Below are 20,287 nucleotides of genomic sequence, written 5' to 3' on the forward strand. Positions count from 1 at the left end.
GACACTCATCCCAACAGCCACCGTGGCTAGTTGCACTGTGGGAATAGCGACCCACAGTGCACTGCTTTCAAAGTCAAAATAAGCGTGGTGAGCAGGAGACCGGAGCAAACAGCGTGGTGTGTACACGCTGCTGCGACTTCTAAAAATCGGCTGCTGAAAGTCGGCTCTAAGTAAGCCGACTTCACTCAGCAGTGTAGAAATACCCTAACAGTGGCAATAACCAGGCTTCTGCCAGCTGACAAGACTTTCCTCCTCAGAGAGAGGAAGCAGGTGTTATGTTACAGGTCTAGTAGGCTGGCGTGTTGGCCGTTATTGTCTCTTGCTGGGAAATATTTGCGAAAAAGGAGAGGCTTCAACATCAGGAAACTACTGGCATAAAAGAATAAAAGGGAAAAAAAGTGATAACAGGACAGAAGAGAAAGTTAGTAAATATTTACATCCAATGGGTTACGTTTTCAGAGGGAGACACCAAGGGTGATATTTATTTTTAGTGAACTGTATATTTGTAGGTGTTTGAGCTGGCCATGGAGCAGGTTTACAGAGGAGATCAGGCCAGTCCAGAGTCTGCTGCAAAAACTTCCCCTTCAGAAATGCCTTTCCACTATAGGAATGAATTTATTTATTACAGTTTCAAAACACTGACATCCCTTCTAATCTTCAACCCTTGCAACCAACAACACTGAAAGAGAAGAAATTTGTTTAAAAAAATGTAAACTGTACTCCAAGTGGAGTTTTGGCCCTGAAAATTGAGAAGTGCCAGAGACTCCATGAAGTCCACGAGGGGCTTCGCTACAGCAATTGATTGTACATGAAATGCGCTCAGATGGGGAGCAGTATAAGGCTGGCTTGGGAACTAAAACCTTCCGAGAGGCAGTATGGCCTAAGGTATAGAGCAGTGGCCTAGTACTCAGGAGACCTGGACTGGCTCTGGCACTAGTCTGCTGGATGACCATGGGCAAATCACTTGACTGCTCTGTGCCTCAGTTTCCCCACCTATAAGATGGTGATAATGATACGTACTGGGACTGGCCACAAAACAAGAATTCCATTTCATGAAACATTTTGAGGTTCTGACCGTTTTGTTCCATGACAGAATGAAAATGAGCTTATTTGAAAATTTTCATTAAAAGAATTGAGGAAGAAAGAAGCCCCACAATAGCCTGGTGGTTCGGGCAGTCATCTAGAAAGCCGAGGACCCAAGTTCAAGTCCCCATAGCCCACTGAGTGCCCTAATCACTGGGCTATTGGCTAGTCTATGGCAGCTTCTCTCTCTCCTTCCAGAAATTCCGTCTTGGCCTGAGATACTGTTTCATCAGATGCTTTTCAAAGGTGCTTTGAGATCTACTGATGAAAAGTGATGAGAGAGGTGCTGTTGTTATCTTCTACAGGGCAGGTATAGTATGGACAGTAGCAAAGCAAGTCCTGCCTCATTCCTGCCCCCCTACACCACCACACACATGCTACTATGCCCTGAATTTGGACTACCTCAAGGACACAAAGGTAGGTTTAGTCTCTCTAGCCCATTCTCATCCCTTGATTGCTGAACGTGCCAGCGGAAAACCCAGCTGTGATGGTGCTTTGTAAATAAGGACACCGAGCTATAGTAAGCTGAAGCCAATGACTCCTCTCCCATGGGCCTCAGGGGAGCCATCAGATGGCAAGAGTTTTGTTCCCTGCAGAACAAGGCCAGACTGGAACGGGTGACCTGGGAGTAAAAGGTGGCAGCAGCAATCCCCAGTCCTCTTAACCACCTAGTTCCTCTGCCCCGCCCTCATTGTTGACGACAACGGAAAATGAAACTTTTTAGAGCCGTTATATTTTTACACCACCCATCCCCCTTTGCATTTCGGACTGTGGCTTCATCACCTGCTGTGCAGCTTCTGTTTCTGCTCAGCGATACAACAGCGGGATTTAAAGAAGGGTCGTACATAAACACCTTGGTGAACGTGGCAGACTGGGACCCAGCGGCTAGTGTCACAGGAACTATATATTCTTCATCCCCCTGGAAACAGAGTTGAAAAAAGAGCAGAAATTAACATGTACTAATAAAATACAAATATCTCCCACCCCTACACGCAAGATTAAGAGCATTCGTTTCCTGACTTGAGCTTCTCAACTAAAGAAGCATCCATAGAGCATAAATAAAACTGAAGATGGATTATTGCCATAGATGGGCACCACTGCCCTCTATTCAAGTGTGTGCGATTATGATGTCCAGTAGTCGGGTGCCTGCAGGGAACCTGAACTCTAATACTATCACTGCTGCCAGACAGTCTCCTTAGCTCAAGTGATAGAGACATAAGTTGCTGGAGCCAAAGGTGTGTGTGGTTCTACTCCCACTTCCGTTTGTGTGACACTTAACTAGTGAGCCTGGTGTTTGCAGTCATAGATTTGATACAGCATTTAACCACTTGGACACCTATAGTCTGCAAGCTATCCACCCATGTAGAACATATATCTAGAGAAAGGGGCACATGAGCCCCTCCCACTCCTCTGCAAATATATTCTCCCCCAGATGAGCAAATATGAAATGCTGTTTCTTACCCGAGAAGGAACTTCACATTCAATCCTCACTGAGTTGCTGGTGATGGTGTTAATTGGACAAGGCTGAGATCCAAACAACACTAGGCTTATCCCTTCAAAGCCGGTCCCTCGGAGGATCACTGAAGAACCCCCTACAAAACCAATGATTTCATTATAAGTGCAATGTATGGAAAGTGTTTTTAAATGCATAAGCTCCAAAAGGAGTATTTCCTACAGGTTAAAGCATAAGCACAAGGGTCAGAAGATCTGGGTTCTGCCTCCAAATTTGCCACTGGCTTTCTGTTGGCCAAGTTATTTATCCTCTTTGTGCCTCGGGTTCTTATCCCTCACTTGGGATTCCTCTTGTCTGCTATTTGGGCTGTTGTCCGTGACAGAAAGATGTTTTCATGCCCGGCTTGTTTAACTTGGAAAGGCCTGCACTGTGATCTCAGCCCAGGAAAGATCCCCAACCCCACAGTGAGGAAAGTGAAGCACCAAGAATAAAAATGAGTCTTCAGCAGCAGGTGCCCTCACAGCTCAAATATCTGCTGTGAAATAGACTCAGACTATAAGGTCAGAAGGGACCATTATGATCATCTAATCTGACCTCTTGCACAATGCAGGCCACAGAACTTCACCCACCCACTCCTGTAATAGATCCCTGACCTATGACTGAGTTACTGAAGTCCTCAAATCATGATTTAAAGACCAGCTAGTGACCCGTGCCCCATGCTGCAGAGGAAGGCGAAAACCCCCCAGGGCCTTTGCCAATCTGCCCTGGGGGAAAATTCCTTCCCGACCCCAAATATGATGATCAGTTAAACCCTGAGCATGTGGGCAAGACTCAACCACTAGACATGGGTTACACATATATACACAGCACCTAACACAACAGGGTCATGCTCTCACGTGGGGTCTCTCGGGGCTACCATAAGCAAATAATGAACAACAGTAAAAATCAGTGGAGTGGTACGAGATTACTCCAGCAATGATTTGGACCAGAAAATAGGATGATTGACACATTTTGCCTCTGCATTTTTTTCCAGACACCATTTTATTAAGGGCCTTTGCAGGTGGCATGGAGCTTATGTATGGACGATATCTCCATTTTCTCCCTGTTTTACAAATACACACCCACTCTTTCCCGAAATTTATTTTAACACACAATGCATACTAACCTTTGGATCTCACTGACAAAAGATATAAATGAAGTTAAGGGCTTAGAATTCAAACAAAGGGTTACATGTTTTTTTATGGATAATGAGATCATCCTTAGTTACATGAGATAGGATACAAAATTAGAATGAATATAAACCCTCACGCTTCGTGATATAGCCACTTGGTAACTAAAAGTGATCAGGAAGAAATTTCTTCTATGAGAAGGCTACACCAGAACGATTTATTATAAGGTTTCTCGCACCATCTCTTGAAGCATGTGTTACTGGCTACTGTTGAAGACATACCAGCCTAAACGAACCATTCGATCAATAGATTTTAAGGCAGGAAGGGATTATTAAAATCATCTAGTTTTACCTGCTAACAAAGGCCAAATAATTTCTACAGCAAGCCCATAGTTTGTTTGAGCTGGAGAATATCTTTTGAAAGACATTCAGTTTTGACATAAAGATCGTAAGTGATGCACTGACCCAGTAAAGAAATTTCTACATTCAGTGCCTTGACATGACCTTCCTTATTGAATGGAACATCTCTTTGTCCCCATTAATTTTGATGCTATTTTGACAAGAGGAATCACTTCTGAGTGATACAAGATGCTTGGTAGCCCCTCGCTCCAGAAGGCTGAGTTTACAACAGTGGAACACAAGTCAAAACTGAAGCCAGGTATGTCCCGTGATGACTGCAGGATAAACAGCCCCAAATTAAGTAAGTGTACCCTATTCATGTGAACTTTATATCGATTAATGCATGTAAGTTTCGATATTTGCACTGATATCCACATGCAAACTCATGTGTGCATACTTTATGAGAGAATTGGAGAGGCATTTTAAATGGAAGAAATTAAAAACACAGACGGAAGCTGTAATTCTTTCCAGTTACAAATGTTCAAAGCATGTGTAATGTAGGATGACAATACACTTGCTTTTCTTTTTAATGAATGAAAGATTGATGCAACCAGGAAAGGAGCTGGACTGCTGGGAGAGTAGAGAGGGGGAAACAGCCAAGGCCAAAGCATTATACCTACCTCTTTTTTAATGATCTACAGCAAAAATTCTTAACCTTTCCCTGTACCGTGACCCCAGGTAAGAACAGAAAAGTTTTGGGATGCCCATTCCTTCTAGGCGTAAGGAAAGGGAGGGAGTTGTGACCCCCTGAAGCCTGTTTACAACCCCCAGGTTAAGAATTCATGATCTACAGCAAGGGGACTTCCAACTTTGTCATAGTGGACCACATCTCAATAGATGGTGTGTCTCCCGAGCCCATCTCCCCTCTCATTCACTTCCATGTGGTTCACCTCCCCTGCCAATCAAGCCTGCCCAGGCCACCTTCTCTCCCACTAGTGGTCAAATAACACCCTGGTGGCCACTCCAGGAGTCCTTACATGGCAGAGTAACATTAGGGGAACAACAAATGCATTTTCAGCTGCTTTTAAGGTAATGTAGCTGCTGGAAACCAGGAGGCACTGACACCATGTGACCACACAGCTCTCCCAGGACCAGTGGGAAGTGCTCTGCAGGGCTGCTAGAGATCCATGGACCAGTTTTCAGAAAACAGCCGCGAGACCAATTTGAGATCTGGAAAATCTGCCTTACATGAAGGAGTCACTACAGCTTGAGCTGACACGCCAAGCCTCTGTCACTAGAGGCTTGTAACAACTCGTACCCTCTGCGGATTAGCAGACAGTGGGATTTAGAACACACGCCAACCAGTGGGTCACACTTATACCAGTACAGCTTATTCCTGTGTGTGGAGGAATCAGCTATACTGTTATAAGGCACCTTTATGCCAATGTAACTGCTTCCGCACTGGGGCTTGTCTTGGTATGATTACGTCAGTAAAAAGAGAACAGACCCCCGCACTGAAGCTGCTATATTGGTACAGCTTTCAAAGGTACACCAAGGAGACCAAGAGACATTAAGAGGTGACTTGATTGTAGTCTATAAGTAACTACACCAGGGGAAGATTGGACAATAGCAGGCTTTTCAATCGAGCAGACAAAGCTACAATGCAGGCGTGGCCAAACCATGGCTCGTGAACTCTTTTACAGTTGAAGTCTGGCTCGTGGAGCCCCCAACGCTCCCCCTTCTATTCTTCACCTAACAGACTGGGGCAGAGGGGAGTTCGGGGGCTTCTTCCCCATAGGGAGGAGGGTCTTGGGGCTCTAATACTGCAGGCTGAAGCCCCAAGGCCTGGAGTGTGCCCCACCATGGGGCTAAAGTCCCAAGACCCCCCTCCCTGCAGGGCAGAAGCTCCTAGCCCCACCACCCCGCCACAGGGCAGAAGCCCGGAGCTCCCCTGCCCGCATCTGGTAGGCAGAGAATGGGGGGGATGGAGACGCTCTGGGAAATACTGAAGGTCAGTAAGTTTGGCCACGCCTGCTATGATGAGATTCAATGGCTGGAACCTCAAGCTGGGTAAATGCAGGCTACAAATAAAGTCTAAATGTTTAATAGCGAGGGTGATTAACCACTTGAACACGATGGATTCTCCTTCGCTCAAGTTCTTTAAAACCCAACTGGACACCTTTCAAAACTATGCTGTCGAGCTCAACCACAAGTTATGGGCTTGGTGCAGGCGTCACCTGGTGGAATTCTCCAGCCTCTGTTATGCAGGAGGTCAGACTAGAATGATCATAATGGCCATAATCATCCTGCTGGACTTAAACTCTGTGAATAGCTCGGGAATGTTTCTTTTTCAGAAAGAGGAGACAGTGCCCTCCTTTTTCCTTTTATATTTTACAGGTGAGAGAAAAATATGGATTTGGGCTGTGTCTCTTGTGGTTTTCTAACTAGATTTTGTAGCCAGCCAGAGACTCAATTTCCATTTGGTCACTCAAAGTACACACAGTGTAGTAATTTCATTACACTTATCAGGCAGCTTTCAAAATGACATGAGAAAGTTAACCCTGAAACTCTCACTAATATCCAGAGGTGTAGCATACACCCATATCCATCCTCACTACAAGACAGCTAGCCAAGAGATGTAGCACACCCAGTGAAGAGCCAGAGATGGCTGCCACTCTTCCTGAGAAACACTGCCCCTAGAAAATTAAACTGTACTCCATGAGGAACATGCAATGTACCTGGCCACTCCCATGTCAGATGGAGAACTGTGCAACTAAAGTCCCATGCACAATGTTGAAAAAACACCCTATCAAATGCAATAAGATAAAGGCAGATATTCAGGAAGGATCTTATGTTGAACTCAGACATACCAATCTCTGAAGCTGTTGGAGGTTCAATAGCTACCAGCGTGGGCTTAACTCTCAGGTAGATGCCCTGTCCTTTGCTGGTATTGCGAGCAAATCCATAAGGTCTCACCAGCAATGTAACCTGGTACAGTCCCATTGGTAACACGGGCATCCAGCAAACTATACCAGTTTGATTTGAAGTCACAACTTGGCAAGTTGTGTGGTTCACCTCTACCTGCAGTGATTGGCTGTCCTCAGCAAAGCCAGACCCTGTGATATAAACTGTGGTGTGAAGTCCATCAGCTGGAATGATAAATTAAAACAAGATTACAAATTTGTTGCTAAGTAAAGACACCCAAATTTGCTTCCCGAAGAGCAACTATTAAGCTGCTTGGGCTATCTAGCATGCTTCAGCATTTACTGCAGTCTCATCTCCCTAGTTATATGAGTGCCTAGCAAAACCATCATCTCCACAATATAAGAATCATCTCATTTCCTTGTGCTCCCCCACCAATTTGTCAGCATTCACCTATTGTCTCTTCTCTTGTACTTTTATTGGGACCTCATACAGTACCTAGTACAATGGGGTCCTGGCCCACGATGGCTCATTGGCATTACCATCTACAAACAACAAGAACAGCAGTTTTCTACTTTTGCCATTTTTCTTCCTCTCAAGTCTATACCTTCCTCCAGTCTCTACTAAAGCGGGTGAATGCTGCAAGACACCATCTGAGAACAGAGCAGATTAGGAATTTTCTGTCTGAATGTTTGGTTTTTAAAAAAAAAAGAAAATGCAGTTCCCACAAAAAACAATTTTTCCACAGGAAAATTCAACCCAAATTGGAATATTTCATTTTCATGAACTGACCCAAAAGGTTTCATTTTGAATCCCTTCAGCTGGACGTTCAGCTGTATTACCCTAGCAACACATTGCCTCATGGGAGATGTAGTAGGAATTAGAAACAAGGTCATGTGACTTATGTGACCAATCACACACTCTGAGTAGAAAATTGTTTGCAACCGATCTATAGGCTGAAATACGTTTTCTTAGACTGTGCATCAGACAGCTATGAACAACACACAATTGTCTGTTGGCAGACAAATTGAATAAAGAGCTAAAATTTTTCATATAAATAGTTGGCTATGAATCATGCACCCATCTCTGGTCCTGCTTTGGTGATACTCAGTCCATCTGTATTCCCTGCAATATTCCGGGTTAAGAAAGCCATGAAATAAAATGGCCTCCAACAGTTTAATTCTATTGGACTAGATTCTGGCGTTCATTGGTGTCACTCTGTTGATTTCAGTTTAGTTAGGATGATGTAAAACAGCTGAAGATCAGGTTTTAACATGGGGCAATGTATCTGAGCACACTCCCTGGTGGTCCTGTGTTGCAAGTACACAGCCCTCAGCTTCTTCAGGGTTCAGAAATAAACTACTCGCACCCAGAGCCTTTAAACAATAGTCCCCTTCTCCTGGAGTCCAACTTATTTACTTCAGCTTATAGCAAAAGAGCTTCCTTTTAGGTCCAGGGATTTTCCCAGCTCTCCTGCTTGGGCCAGAGGAAATTTCATAGATTCTAACGCCAGAATTCTGATCTCCCAATTGACACAGGCCCGAGAACTGTCCCACAACAATTCGTAGAGCAGACCTTTTAAGGAAAAAACATCCAATCTTGATTTTAAAATTGCAAGTGATGGAGAATCCACCAGAACCCTTAGTAAATTGTTCCAGTGGTTAATTACTCTCACTGTTAAAATGTTATGCCTTATTTCTGGTCTCAACTTGTCTAGCTTCAGCTGCCAGCCATGGACTTGTGTTGTACCTTTTTCTACTTGACCGATGAGCCCAATATTAAATATTTGTTCTCCATGTAGGTGCTGATAAAAACTAATCTAGTCACCCCTTAACCTTCACTTTGTTAAGCTAAATAGATTGAGCTCCTTCAGTCTATCACTATAAAGCATGTTTTCTAATCCTTTAATCTCGTGGCTCTTCTCTGACCCCTCTCCAATTTGTCAGCATCCTTTTTGAATTGTGGACCCCAGAATTGGATCCAGTATTTCAGCAGCACCAGTGCCAAAGACAGAGGTAAAATAACCTTTGAACTCCTATCTGAGCTTCCCCCATTTATGCTTCCCAGGATTCCATCAGCTCTTTTGGCCACAGCATCACATTGGGAGCTCATATTCAGCTGATTATTCACCATCAGCCCCAAATCTTCTCAGAATCACTGTTTCCCAGGATAGAGTCCCCTATTTTGTACATCTGACCTACATCCTTTGTTCCTATATCTATACATTTTGCCATACTAAAAAACATATTGTTTGCTTGAGTCCAGTTTATAAAATGATCTAAATTGCTCTGAAACAGTGACATATCCTGTTCATTATTCACCACTCCCCCCAATTTTTGTCATCTGTAAGCTTTATCAGTGCGATTTTATGTTATTTTCCAGTTCATTATTAAAAATGTTAAAAAGCATAAAGGGCCAAGAACCAATCCCTGGGAGACCTCATTGGAAACAGACAATTTGATGACAATTCCCTGTTTATATTTGCATTTTGAGACCTATCAGTTAGCCAGTTTTTAATTCACCTGATGTGTGCCAGATTAATTTTATATAGTTTAGGTTTTTCAATCAGCTTGTTGTGTGGAGTCAAGTCAAATGCCTTACAGAAAACTAAGTATATTATGTCAACACATTGCAAACGGTGCGTGGTGGGCTTCTGCCTGCCTCTGCTCAAGTCCACAGCTCAGAGACCTTTTTGCTGATAAAACGCCCCGTGCAGTTTATTTACAATATTGGTTTCCACCACCCCTTTACACAATATAGCTTTACACCTTCAGTCCTTGGGAGCTCTCAGCTCCTGAGGGAAGCAGAGAAGAACAGTGTCTCTCTCTCCCTCTTTCTATCTGCTTCCTCCCATCCATTTTCCCACTTCTTTCCTATGCCTTTTGTATTATCTGCCTAATGGCCTAATTAACCTCTCAGTTCTCCTCAGCCCATCAGTTAGGCACAGCTCTTCCTAACGAGGTCTGCTCTAGAGTAATTAATTAGAGCTGCAGTGACCCGAGTGCTAGCTCAGCAGAAGAATGAGGCGCTCCGGTGTGCCAGCCTGTATTCCACCTTGGTCCCACGGCTCACCAGGGACATCAGCTGGCAACCGCTCCAGGGAGCCGTGAGCACGGGCGTGTACCTTGCATGGTTCACCCCCCGTCTGCCCTTTCTGCGGCATGAGGGAGACGCAGTGCACGTCTAACTCGAGTGCACCCGTGTGCAAGCCCATTTTCTGGCTCCTTCCAAACCCTCTGCTTCAGTTCGGGCTGCACTTTTCCTCCTAATTTATGCAAACCCTATCTGTGGCCCCACAAGTCACGAGACCTCCTCGTCATCCTCCTGGCACTGGCTATGGTGGCCATCTATATTCCAAGGGGAGGATGCTTGACGGGGAGGTGGTCTGCGACTTTGGGGCCTATTTCCATTCCTCCCTAGGCTCACGTATCCAGGCAGAGTTCCTCTGGGCCGCGTCCGCTGGCTCCCTAAACACCTTTGAGGAGCAACGGGTGCTATCCGGGGTTCTCTGCTCGGTGTCCGCCTCTGGTTCCCTACTTATGACCCTATGACCCTTATGCCCGTTCCTTTTTTTTAATTTTTCATAATTATTTGAGCCCCAAGCTCAGTAGCTCCTCCCCATAGGCTGTGGGAGGGGTCTTCAGCACATTCTGGAACTCAATAGGTGCTGTGGCCCAGCGCTCTGTCACAGTCAGAATGAGAACACTGCAAACAACCTTTGCAAAGAAGTACACAATTCCAAAAGCTGTAAGGCAGGGGAGAATGAAGTACACAGTTAAAAGAGATGGACCCAAACTATAAAATTCAGATCTGAATGCAGATCCCAAAACACCAAGTTTGTGGATTTTTCATATCTAGGGTTTTATTTTAGCCCATTGTAGAAATAGGGGCCAGATGCAAAATTCACATCCAGAACTGGATACAGATTCCAAACCCTCCTAAATTTCCGGATGTTCGGACCCAAAACCCTCCTAGGTTTCCAGGTGTTTGGACCCAAGATATCTAGGATGGACATGCTCTTAGAGAAGCCCTTTTGACAATATAATGGTTCAGTCATCCCCTGAAGTGCAAATACCATTACCTAGTGAATACTCCACATCACTGACTAAAGGGGTCACTTCCTGAGAATACTGAAAGGAACATGAACCAGAGCAGTTAGCTGGGACATCATTCACCGTCACCACCACCTGAAGAGATGGAGAAGAACATTATTCCAAATGAGGGAAGGGAACCAAGGTGGTTAATAGGGCTCTAACAAAATGTTGACAAACCCAGAAGCATGCAAAACTTGCCTAGTTGCATTGCAAATTTGAGCAAAGTTCATCGCAGGGTTTGCTGGGGTTCACTTTAGGCAAGCCACAGTCCAGTTTTGAGAGCCTATATTGATAACCTCTCTAGGTGCCTGTTGGGTTATCTCTTGGTTTTGACTGATATCCACAACTCCTCCTAGTTGTCCCTGTCCCAAACCTCCTAGGTGATTGATTGCTCTGACTTACCTTAGACTCAGCTCCTACCCCATATAAGAGCCAGTCGAAAGTGCTATTACACTGAGAAAAGTACCTTGTGGGCTCCCCTACTGATGATAAATTCCAGATCAAGTCTGATCAGTTTACAGGTCCAAAAGGTAATTTTTTTAGCTGCTTGCACTGCAAAGCTCCATCTGGGATCTGAAAACCAAGTTGTGATCTTGCTGCCTCTAACAGTGCTTCACCCCTCCTGAAAAAGTGTCTGCATTCGGAACTGGACGGGTGAAATACAAGGGGCAGCAGAATCCGCCTCCTTCTTCCACCTCCCTGATGGTCCTCTAGGGCCAAACAGGAGTGAAAACTGGATTGTGCTGATAGCAAAAGTAGATTGTGTCAAAGAGAAACAGGAATCAGCTAGGAGCTGGCATGGACTACTTTTACAGGCCCTTTTTTAAAAACAAAATAATCCATTATAACCACACTTTAGAATCAGAGGGGAGTTTTTGTATTTGCTATCAGTATCAAGCCAAGACAGTGCTTCAAATGAACAACAAACCTAAATGAGAAAATTTCTCTCATTTGGAAGAAAACCATAATGTTCTATTTCACTAGATACATCCCTGGTCCCCAGTACTGCAGTACCTGAATGCCTCACAATCTTTAACGTATTTATTCCTACGATGTTCCTGTGAGGTAGGGAAGTGCTATTGTCCCCATTTTACAGATGGGGAAACAAAGGTTCTGTGAGGCATTGTGTAGACCCACTCAATTGATCCCAGATGGCCTCTCCCATCTACGCCAATAATCCACCTCCCCGAAAAGGAGTAAGGCTACGTTGACGGGAGGGTGTCTCCTGACGATGCAGCACCATGAAGACACCGAGTTTGCATATCTCCCGTTGACCACCAGCAGCAGTGTAGACCAGGCCTAAGTGACTTGACCAAGGTCACACAGGAAGCTGTGGAAGAGCAGGGGACTGAACATGGGTCTCTTAAACCCCAGGCTAGAACCTAGTCATCCTTCCTCAAAGCCTGCTAAATAATGGCTCAAACACCGCAGTTTAATACAGTGTTGCTAGTGTTTGGAAGTTATCACTGTAGAATCCAATATCGATTTGGTTTAAAGGGTATAGTCACAGATATATCATTAGCTCTAATCCCCTGCTTCACAGGAAAAATCCACCTCTCTTACTCATGGTTAGTAGTATCTTAATCGGTGCTGAGTTTCATTGCGTTAAATGCCATACTCATGGAGTAAAGCACTGTTCAGCAAGCGTACGGGGGCTGAATCTGAGAGCAAGTCACAATGAGTCTACAGGAAAGTTGGTGACTTACCTGCGTGTGGTTATTGGCGGTAGCCAGCATGTCCCCAAATATTGGTCCAATAAACACACCGCCATCATAAACCACACGGGCTTCAATGGTTGGGTTAAGTCCAGTGAGGTTTTCAGCAGAAACCTAGCAGGGTGAGAAAGAAAGAACCACCACATTTTCCTCATCTTTATAAAATCTTTTTTTCTTGTAGGTATTGTGTATCGTTTCATGAGCAAATTGAACCTGTATAGCTAATGTTTACTGTAAGGACTACAAGATTGGATGTGAATAATGGAAATGTTCCCTCTATCTGCTTATGTGACCCCACAATCTTAGTGTATGTGTCCCACAACACAATGTTGCGATCTCCATTTTACAGGTGGGGAACAGAGGTAAAAAGATTAAGAAACGTGGTTTAAGGACACGTAGGGAATCTGCCCTGAAGCATGGAATTGAACCCCGTTTTTCTATCTCCCAGGCCCATCCCTTCAGCACCAGACCACCCTGCTTCCCTAGCTATGGCTTTACATTGGCAAAGAAACGTCACAGGATTCCCTGTATAGCAATGCTGCATCTCAGTCTAATATCCTATCTCTGGCAAGGACCCAATGCCAGATGCTTCAGAGGCTGGCGTAAAAGACCAGTAATGCATCTAGTCCCTGTCCACACAGAGTAGGATCACACTAGCTACAACCATGTTTGAACACGTTCGTTGATCAGTAGGAACAGGGACTTCGCCCTGAGCACCACATGAGGTTCAGGTGATAAAACCTTTGGAGTTACTCCATAGTATAATTCTCAGGAAAAAAATCCCTCTCCCCCTTGGTCAGAGAAACATGCCAGAGGTGTGCTAGCAGCGACTATGTTTCAACACGACTGTGGGTAGTACAGCTCCAATCCCCATGTCAATCGGGCCTCCTTGTGCAATACTGTAGCACACCGTGGGAGTTACTTCCTGACCTCAGGCTTATGCTTCGGAGCATGAGGGTTGGTGGCTTTATATTTTTGTCTTATCTACTGTAACTGCAGTTCCTATTCTTAATCCGTTAACTACTCTGGGACTTTCTAAGTTATTGCTCTCCATAATAGCCTTTGTCAGGGACTTTGCCTGAGTCTGCCTAGACATCTAGGTGAATAAAATCTTTGTGAAAATGAATCCTGTCAACACAGACATACTAGCTGGCAGATTTAAGCTTTGCGTAGCAACACGTGTGTTAAAAGAAAAGATCATCATACGTTGATAACATTGGGCAAGTCACCAGTCATGGACTTCCAGGTCAGCGTCCATATGTTCTGGTAACAAGTGCTCACATCCTTGGTCACAGTGAAATCGCGGACGTTGAGGTACTGTCCTGTCGCGTTATCTGCGTTGCTTTGCAGGAACTCGCGGAGGCGGTGGGAGGAGATGTGCACTGGGACACCTGGGAAGTTCATTATAAAGCAGGGATATCAACAGCCGGGCAAGCCACAGGTCTGCCTGGATCAGACGTGGGAAGATACCTAGATACTACAGTGAGGGGTGCATTAGACACACATACATAGGGCCTAATACTTTAGAGTGTTATCACTGTCCTATAATGTACCTTTGTGTGAAAAATCCCTCTGAGGGTCTCAGCTAAACCCCACTGAAGTCACTGGGGGTCTTTCCATTCTCTTCAGTGGGTTTTGGATCAGTACCTAAGCTGTCATCTAAACATTTCCCCTCCCCACTTTGGGGGGGAGGGAGGGGAGGAGGCAGATAAATGTAAAGAATTAGCAGCTGCCCCAAAGGGGACCATCTGCCAGCCCTACCTTTGCAGGAATGTTTCCAGGGGTGAGGTCCCAGCTCATCTTCCTTTGGCTCCCAGAAAAGCAGAGCCTCGCCCTTTCCCTTTACCTGATATCGTGGTATTGGACAGCAGGATCCGGAAGGTGCCGCCAAGAGGTGGGGATGCAGCTTGCAGTCTCTGAACTGCCGGACTGACACTTGCACCTTCCGTGAACACATCCAGGGAATCATCATCTTCTGCGATCTCAGAGGGCAAAGCTCCCCTGGTGGAGAGAATCGGACCAGCGGAGTCAGCAGCACAAGAGCACGATGCACCGCCTCACCCCAATGCATTCAGCAGGAGTGGGAGACTGCAAGCAAAACTCAGCTGACTTCAGTACCTTGAACCGGCTACTGTTCTGCATAGAGAGCTAGACAGAACGCTGCAACGTGTCAGTGAAATGAACCAGAAAGACCCCTCCCAAGGGCTCACCAAATAGCTTTTGTGCCTCTCCCAGTTCGAGTCTGCTGTACTGAATCTCAGCATTACACGCTCAGGTCCAGCGCACTTGGCACCGCAATCCGGCAGCGTTGTCACGGTGATGTGATATCTGCATTCCAGGAGCCTGTCCTGGGTGACCAGATGTCCCCATTTTATAGGGACAATCTCGATATTCAAGGCTTTTTCTTATATAGGTGCCTATTACCCCCCACCCCGTCCCGATTTTTGACACTTGCTATCTGGTCACCCTATTTGTAAAACATTTTGGGTACCGAACTTCAAACAGTAACAAATTAAGGCTCACAACAACCTTTCTGTATTATCATTCCCACTTTATAGATGGGGACACTGAGGCACAGAGAGGGGAAATAACTTGCCTGAGGTCATGCATGAAGGCTTTGGAAGAACTAGGAACAGACAACCCAGATCCCCCAACTCTTGTCTATCTTCGGTACTTATCCCAGCCCCCAACAAACTTTAACGTGTTTATCCTCAGAAGACCCCTGTGAGGTAGGGTGGTGCTCCGATCCCCATTTACTGATGGGAACTGCCCTTGTGCTGGAGCTGTCATTTCCAGGCCAGGTAGACAAACACACACTAGCTTTGATCCAGCTAACATGCTAAAAATAGCAGTGCGGTGGCCGGAGCTATAGAATGGGTGAGCTGTCCCACCTGCCCCGAGGACAATCCCACCCTGTGTACCTGCTCAGGCACAGCTGTTATTTTTACCACACTGACTCTGTCTGAGGTAGCTCAGTGCTTCTATCCTAGCCAGAATTACACTTTCAGCTTGACTATAAAGCATATCTCAAGTCATTTCCTCAGTGTCTTGGCCAACTCTTTGGTGAGGAGGGGAACTGACTGCAGGTTTTTCACATCCCAGGTTAGTTCTCTAACCAACAGGCCAACTCCCAGCCCTACGTTTTAACCACAAGGCCATGACCCTGCCTAGTTTTAGTCAATGTTTGTACAGTGCTTTGAGATCCCCAGGTCAGAGGGGCTACAGAAGAGCAAAGCAACATCAGACACTTCCACAAAGATTATCTCCAAGGAAGGAAGCAGACTGTGATTCAGATGTGCTTTGAAAAACAACAGGGCTCCTTATCACTGTAACTGTTGTCCTTCTAGACGGCTGCCTGCAAGGATCCCTTGCTGCAAGAGACGTGCATGCACCCGTGGGAGTTTAGGTCAGCAGCGAAGTTTGGAAGTGTTCAAGGACACAGGCAGGGAGCACTCATATCCCTGACAAACCCTGTTATTCCAAGCTCACGCTGTCATGATACATGCATCACCTACAGTGGGGGACAACGGAAGTGATGCTTAAAGAACCGTTTCTTTTTGTATGTCACTGTTATAATCTTGCCCTATTCTTCTGATTAGTAGTTTTATGGAACAACCTAGAAGCCTCAGTCCTGGATCTGGACCCCATTGTGCTAGGTGCTGTACAAATAGAACAACAGGACAATCCCTGATCCAAACAGCTCACAAGATAAACACCTGTGCTATGTCAAAGGGATAAATAAAAAGGCTGGAGTGATAGTTACTCAAGCAGCTTTTACAAACATACTCAGCGTCTCAGTGCACCTAATAAGGGCAAGGAAGAGTTATCTATATTGCTTACAATACAGACTGATTTGCCTGCAATTTTAAGATTATTTTTAAAAATTTCACCACTTTAGGTGGTGGTGGAAAAAACAAATGTTCTTTGTGGTACAAGAGTGTCACCATGTGGTGATTTGTATGAATAGCAGCTATATAACCCCAATTTCACAAATTTATTCCAATACATAGAATTTTTAAGGGCAGAAGGAACCATTAGATTATGTATCCTGACCTCCTCTATGACACAGGCAGAGAATTTCCCCCAGTTATCATTGTACAAAGCCCAATAATCTGGGTTTGACTGAAGCATATCTTCCAGAAAGGCATCCAGTCTTCATATGATGCCATCAACACTGGAAAACCTACCACTTTCCTTCAGCGTTTGTTCCAGTGGTTAACAACCCGCATAGTTAACATTGTGTACTAGCTCTAATTTTAATTTGCCTGACTTCCTCTTCCAGCCATCGGTTTCTGTAATGCCTTTCTCCATTAAATTAAAGATATATTCTCCCTGGATCAGTACTTACACACTAATCAAGTCACCTCAATCTTCTTTTTGACAAACTAAATGGATTGAGCTCTTTAATTCTCTCATAATGAGGCATTTTCTCCAGTCCTCGAATAATTTTTGTAGCTCTTTTCTGCACCCTTTCCAGTTTTTTAGCATGCTTTGAAGTATGTTGACACCAGAAATGGACATCAGTATTCCAGCATACAGCTCGTCAATGTGGTGTACAAGGTTAGATCCCCTCCCTCTTCCTATTCACTATTCCCCTGTTTATATATTTAAAAAAAAAAAAAAAAGAATTCAGGCAAATCTGAATTTATCCACTCAGCTTTGCCCATGTCATATAGATATGGAACTTCTCTCTCTCTATGTAAAAGCTATCAGAGATAGAATAAGGGGAAGTCTATCTACAAGTGAAGTCCCATCTACATTCTACTAATCTACCACACTACAAAGCTTGTCTGGTTTTGCAGTGTAGACCGGGCTGAACTGGGTTTTAACCATGTTACCAAATCACCCAACAGCCTTGAACTTTACAGGACTGTAGCATGAACTACTCACACTGAACAGCTGAGGTTTGGGAGTCCCTTTAAATTAAACTGGATTGTGCTGGTTTCTCTATTTTTTTCCTCCTTGTTGACTTGGGTTATATTTCTTTAAAATCCAATGGATTTTTCAGAGGTGTTGAGCACATACAGCGGCCACAGATTTCAGTAGAAATTGCAGGTGATCTTTTCTTTGTCTGTCTTGTCTTGTTTGATCACAAACTCTTTAGGACAGAGATTCGTGTGTGTGTGTAGTAACCAATTCATACTCACACACAGAGCACTAGCCTTAAAAAAATAACAGATAAAAAAACAATAAATAAGAACAGCCCCTCCCTATGAGCTGTGAAAACAAACTTCATTGTTCCATAGGACACCAGGGTGAACTGGACCTGGGAGGTCCTGGAGAAGTTCTTTGTTGTATGTGGGGTGGGGTGGAGTGGAGTGTGTTCAGCTGGTTTTTGAGAGATTTGGCCCACGTTATAAAATCCCACAAAGTACCAGGCTGCTCAGACTTTGTGCTCCAGTTCAGCATGGAGATAAACCAGGCACAACATTCGATCCCAGATCCAAATTCTCCCAACGCTTGGGATTAGAAGTTCAGGACTTTTTTTTTTTTTTTTTTTTTAAACTTAAATAGCTTATTGTTCTCTCTATTCTGTTTAGTCCATGGCCGTGCCTCCCTATTAATAACAAGTGGGAATTTCAGGTACCATGGAAGTTTCTCTGATCCTCTCTGAAAATGGCTGAGGCAAGATGAGAGCAGAGGGTCTCATGGAGAATGAACAAAAGCAGAAACTTCAAGCACTTATGAGTGAAAGAAGAAGAATTCCTAGGAACAGCAACACAGGAATTGGCAGACCCGAGTTCCACCTCATCCAGCATCCTGCCTCTGAGAGTGGCCAGCACCAGCTGCTTCAGAGGAAGGTGTGAGAGCCCTGTACTAGGAACATGTGGGATAATCCTCCAATTCCTACCTCAGTGAAAGAAGAGGGATATTGCTGCCACAGCCAGCTACCAGCAAGGACACGTTGAAAGTGGGAGGAGACCCCACCACAGACACTTCTTGGATAATATTCCCACCTGGACGAGCTGGTCTGGGATCCCTTTGAAAAACTGAAGGGAAAACATTGTTATTCATTAGAGAGAATCACGGTTTTTTAATTTCAAAATTTCGAAGTGATTTGCATTTCAGAGTTGGAAACGGATCCACTTGTTGGTGTTTGTTCAAAATGTTTCATAATGTTGGCAACGTTTTACCAAAAACGGCAGTGAAATGTTTCATTTACTGAAAACCCAGTATTTTCAGGGAGCTAAAAAGGGTCAACCACCATTTTTGATAATGTTTTCAATGAAAACAGAATAAATTTAAGTCGGTGCTTTTTCAAGAAACTTTGTTTTCAGAAAAACGTGGGGTGGTTTCTTCTCTTTGTGTTTTTTAGATGAAAAAACACTCTCTCTACAAACCAGCTCTATTATTGATATTTTGTTGGGATGGTAGTGCCTAGAACAACATCAACAAAGAGAAAAGAATTAAGTTACCTGCTACGTTTCTGTCTGAGACGATAATTTCATCAAGGTAAAACCAGCTAGACGTCTCCTCCTCCCTCTCGGGGATCAGCATGTCGATCTGATGCACAAACACTGGTGAGCTGGCTTCAAGGTCCCAGAGGGATTCAGAGCCATTCACACAGCCCCTCCAGAGGTCAGCACATGTGAACTTCCAGCTGAAAGGTATTCAGAGCACATTTCACTAATAGCCATCTTAAGCTATAGGTGAGCTAAGCAGCTGCCTCACTCTCATACCAAGTGGGTGGGAGTCGGAGGGCTGCCATCTTGTCTGACACACTCAGAATTAAACCAGGGACCTCTGGCGCTATAAGCATGAGTTAAGACATCATGGCTTCCCTAGGTAGGCTTGTAACAGATTTGGCGTCTCTGTGGATCAGCACCTGTTATGCACACTCCCCCGTGGCTTACACAAGGACAGCACCTCCTCATATTCAAATGGTTTTGAACGATCCTAGATACATCTAGAAGGGTTTGGCGTGCAGCAGGGAGATCCCAAGCTCCGCCCATGCGCCCAGAGCTCTTCAATGCTAGAACTCCAAGCTATGTAACACCGAGAGTTGCATTATCACCTTGTCAGGTACTCAAGGGCTGTACCTAGTAAGTCACGTATTTCCAAAAATAAACGCAACGCCACCACCATACTATTTGCTCACACTCCTCTCTGCCTTGAGAAACAGAAACTGATTGTTGCTTCACTTGACTAAAAGCCTGCATTAATCAGCTTTTCTCCTACCCTGCAGATACAGAGAAAGAGTGGCCCATGGCTGCATTTCACGACCAATGTATCTTCACTTGTCATACCACGTCACTCACCCATGCCTTAAACCTTCATGCCAGCTGTTGCAATCCCCACCACCACCTTGGAAGCACTGTTGCAACCAAGCAAAGGATCATGAGAGGTTGGTAGCAGTATAGCAAATGTCAAATGCTCTTAATGCATATGGCAATGTTCACCACAGGCCAGTCCTCTCAGATAGTGCCAAAAAAGGAAATCTGGGCAAGAATTGTGTCTCTATTAAACGCAAAGTGGACATCTTAAACCCTTTAGCATTATAAAAGCAAACGAA

The 20,287-nt window shown here is 44.7% G+C and overlaps 1 protein-coding gene across 7 annotated transcripts in view; it reads right to left on the bottom strand.

The window, feature by feature from the left end:
- PKHD1 (PKHD1 ciliary IPT domain containing fibrocystin/polyductin) overlaps window positions 1–20,287 on the bottom strand; it is a 366,705-nt gene that overhangs the window by 300,600 nt on the left and 45,818 nt on the right. For all 7 annotated transcript variants that reach the window (XM_067544968.1, XM_067544965.1, XM_067544964.1 and 4 more), the window contains 9 exons: window positions 19,191–19,375; window positions 18,626–18,764; window positions 14,621–14,775; window positions 13,981–14,165; window positions 12,766–12,888; window positions 11,047–11,152; window positions 6,914–7,192; window positions 2,545–2,675; window positions 1,867–2,002 (listed from right to left, as the gene is read on the bottom strand). In XM_067544968.1, the coding sequence (XP_067401069.1) occupies window positions 1,867–2,002; window positions 2,545–2,675; window positions 6,914–7,192; window positions 11,047–11,152; window positions 12,766–12,888; window positions 13,981–14,165; window positions 14,621–14,775; window positions 18,626–18,764; window positions 19,191–19,375 (1,439 nt within the window). The remainder of the gene's footprint in view (window positions 1–1,866; window positions 2,003–2,544; window positions 2,676–6,913; window positions 7,193–11,046; window positions 11,153–12,765; window positions 12,889–13,980; window positions 14,166–14,620; window positions 14,776–18,625; window positions 18,765–19,190; window positions 19,376–20,287) is intronic.

Source organism: Emydura macquarii, unplaced genomic scaffold (assembly GCF_026122565.2).
Source record: "Emydura macquarii macquarii isolate MOO-44397 ecotype Brisbane River unplaced genomic scaffold, CSIRO-AGI_Emac_v2 contig_1041, whole genome shotgun sequence".
Classification (NCBI taxonomy): Eukaryota; Metazoa; Chordata; order Testudines; family Chelidae; genus Emydura; species Emydura macquarii.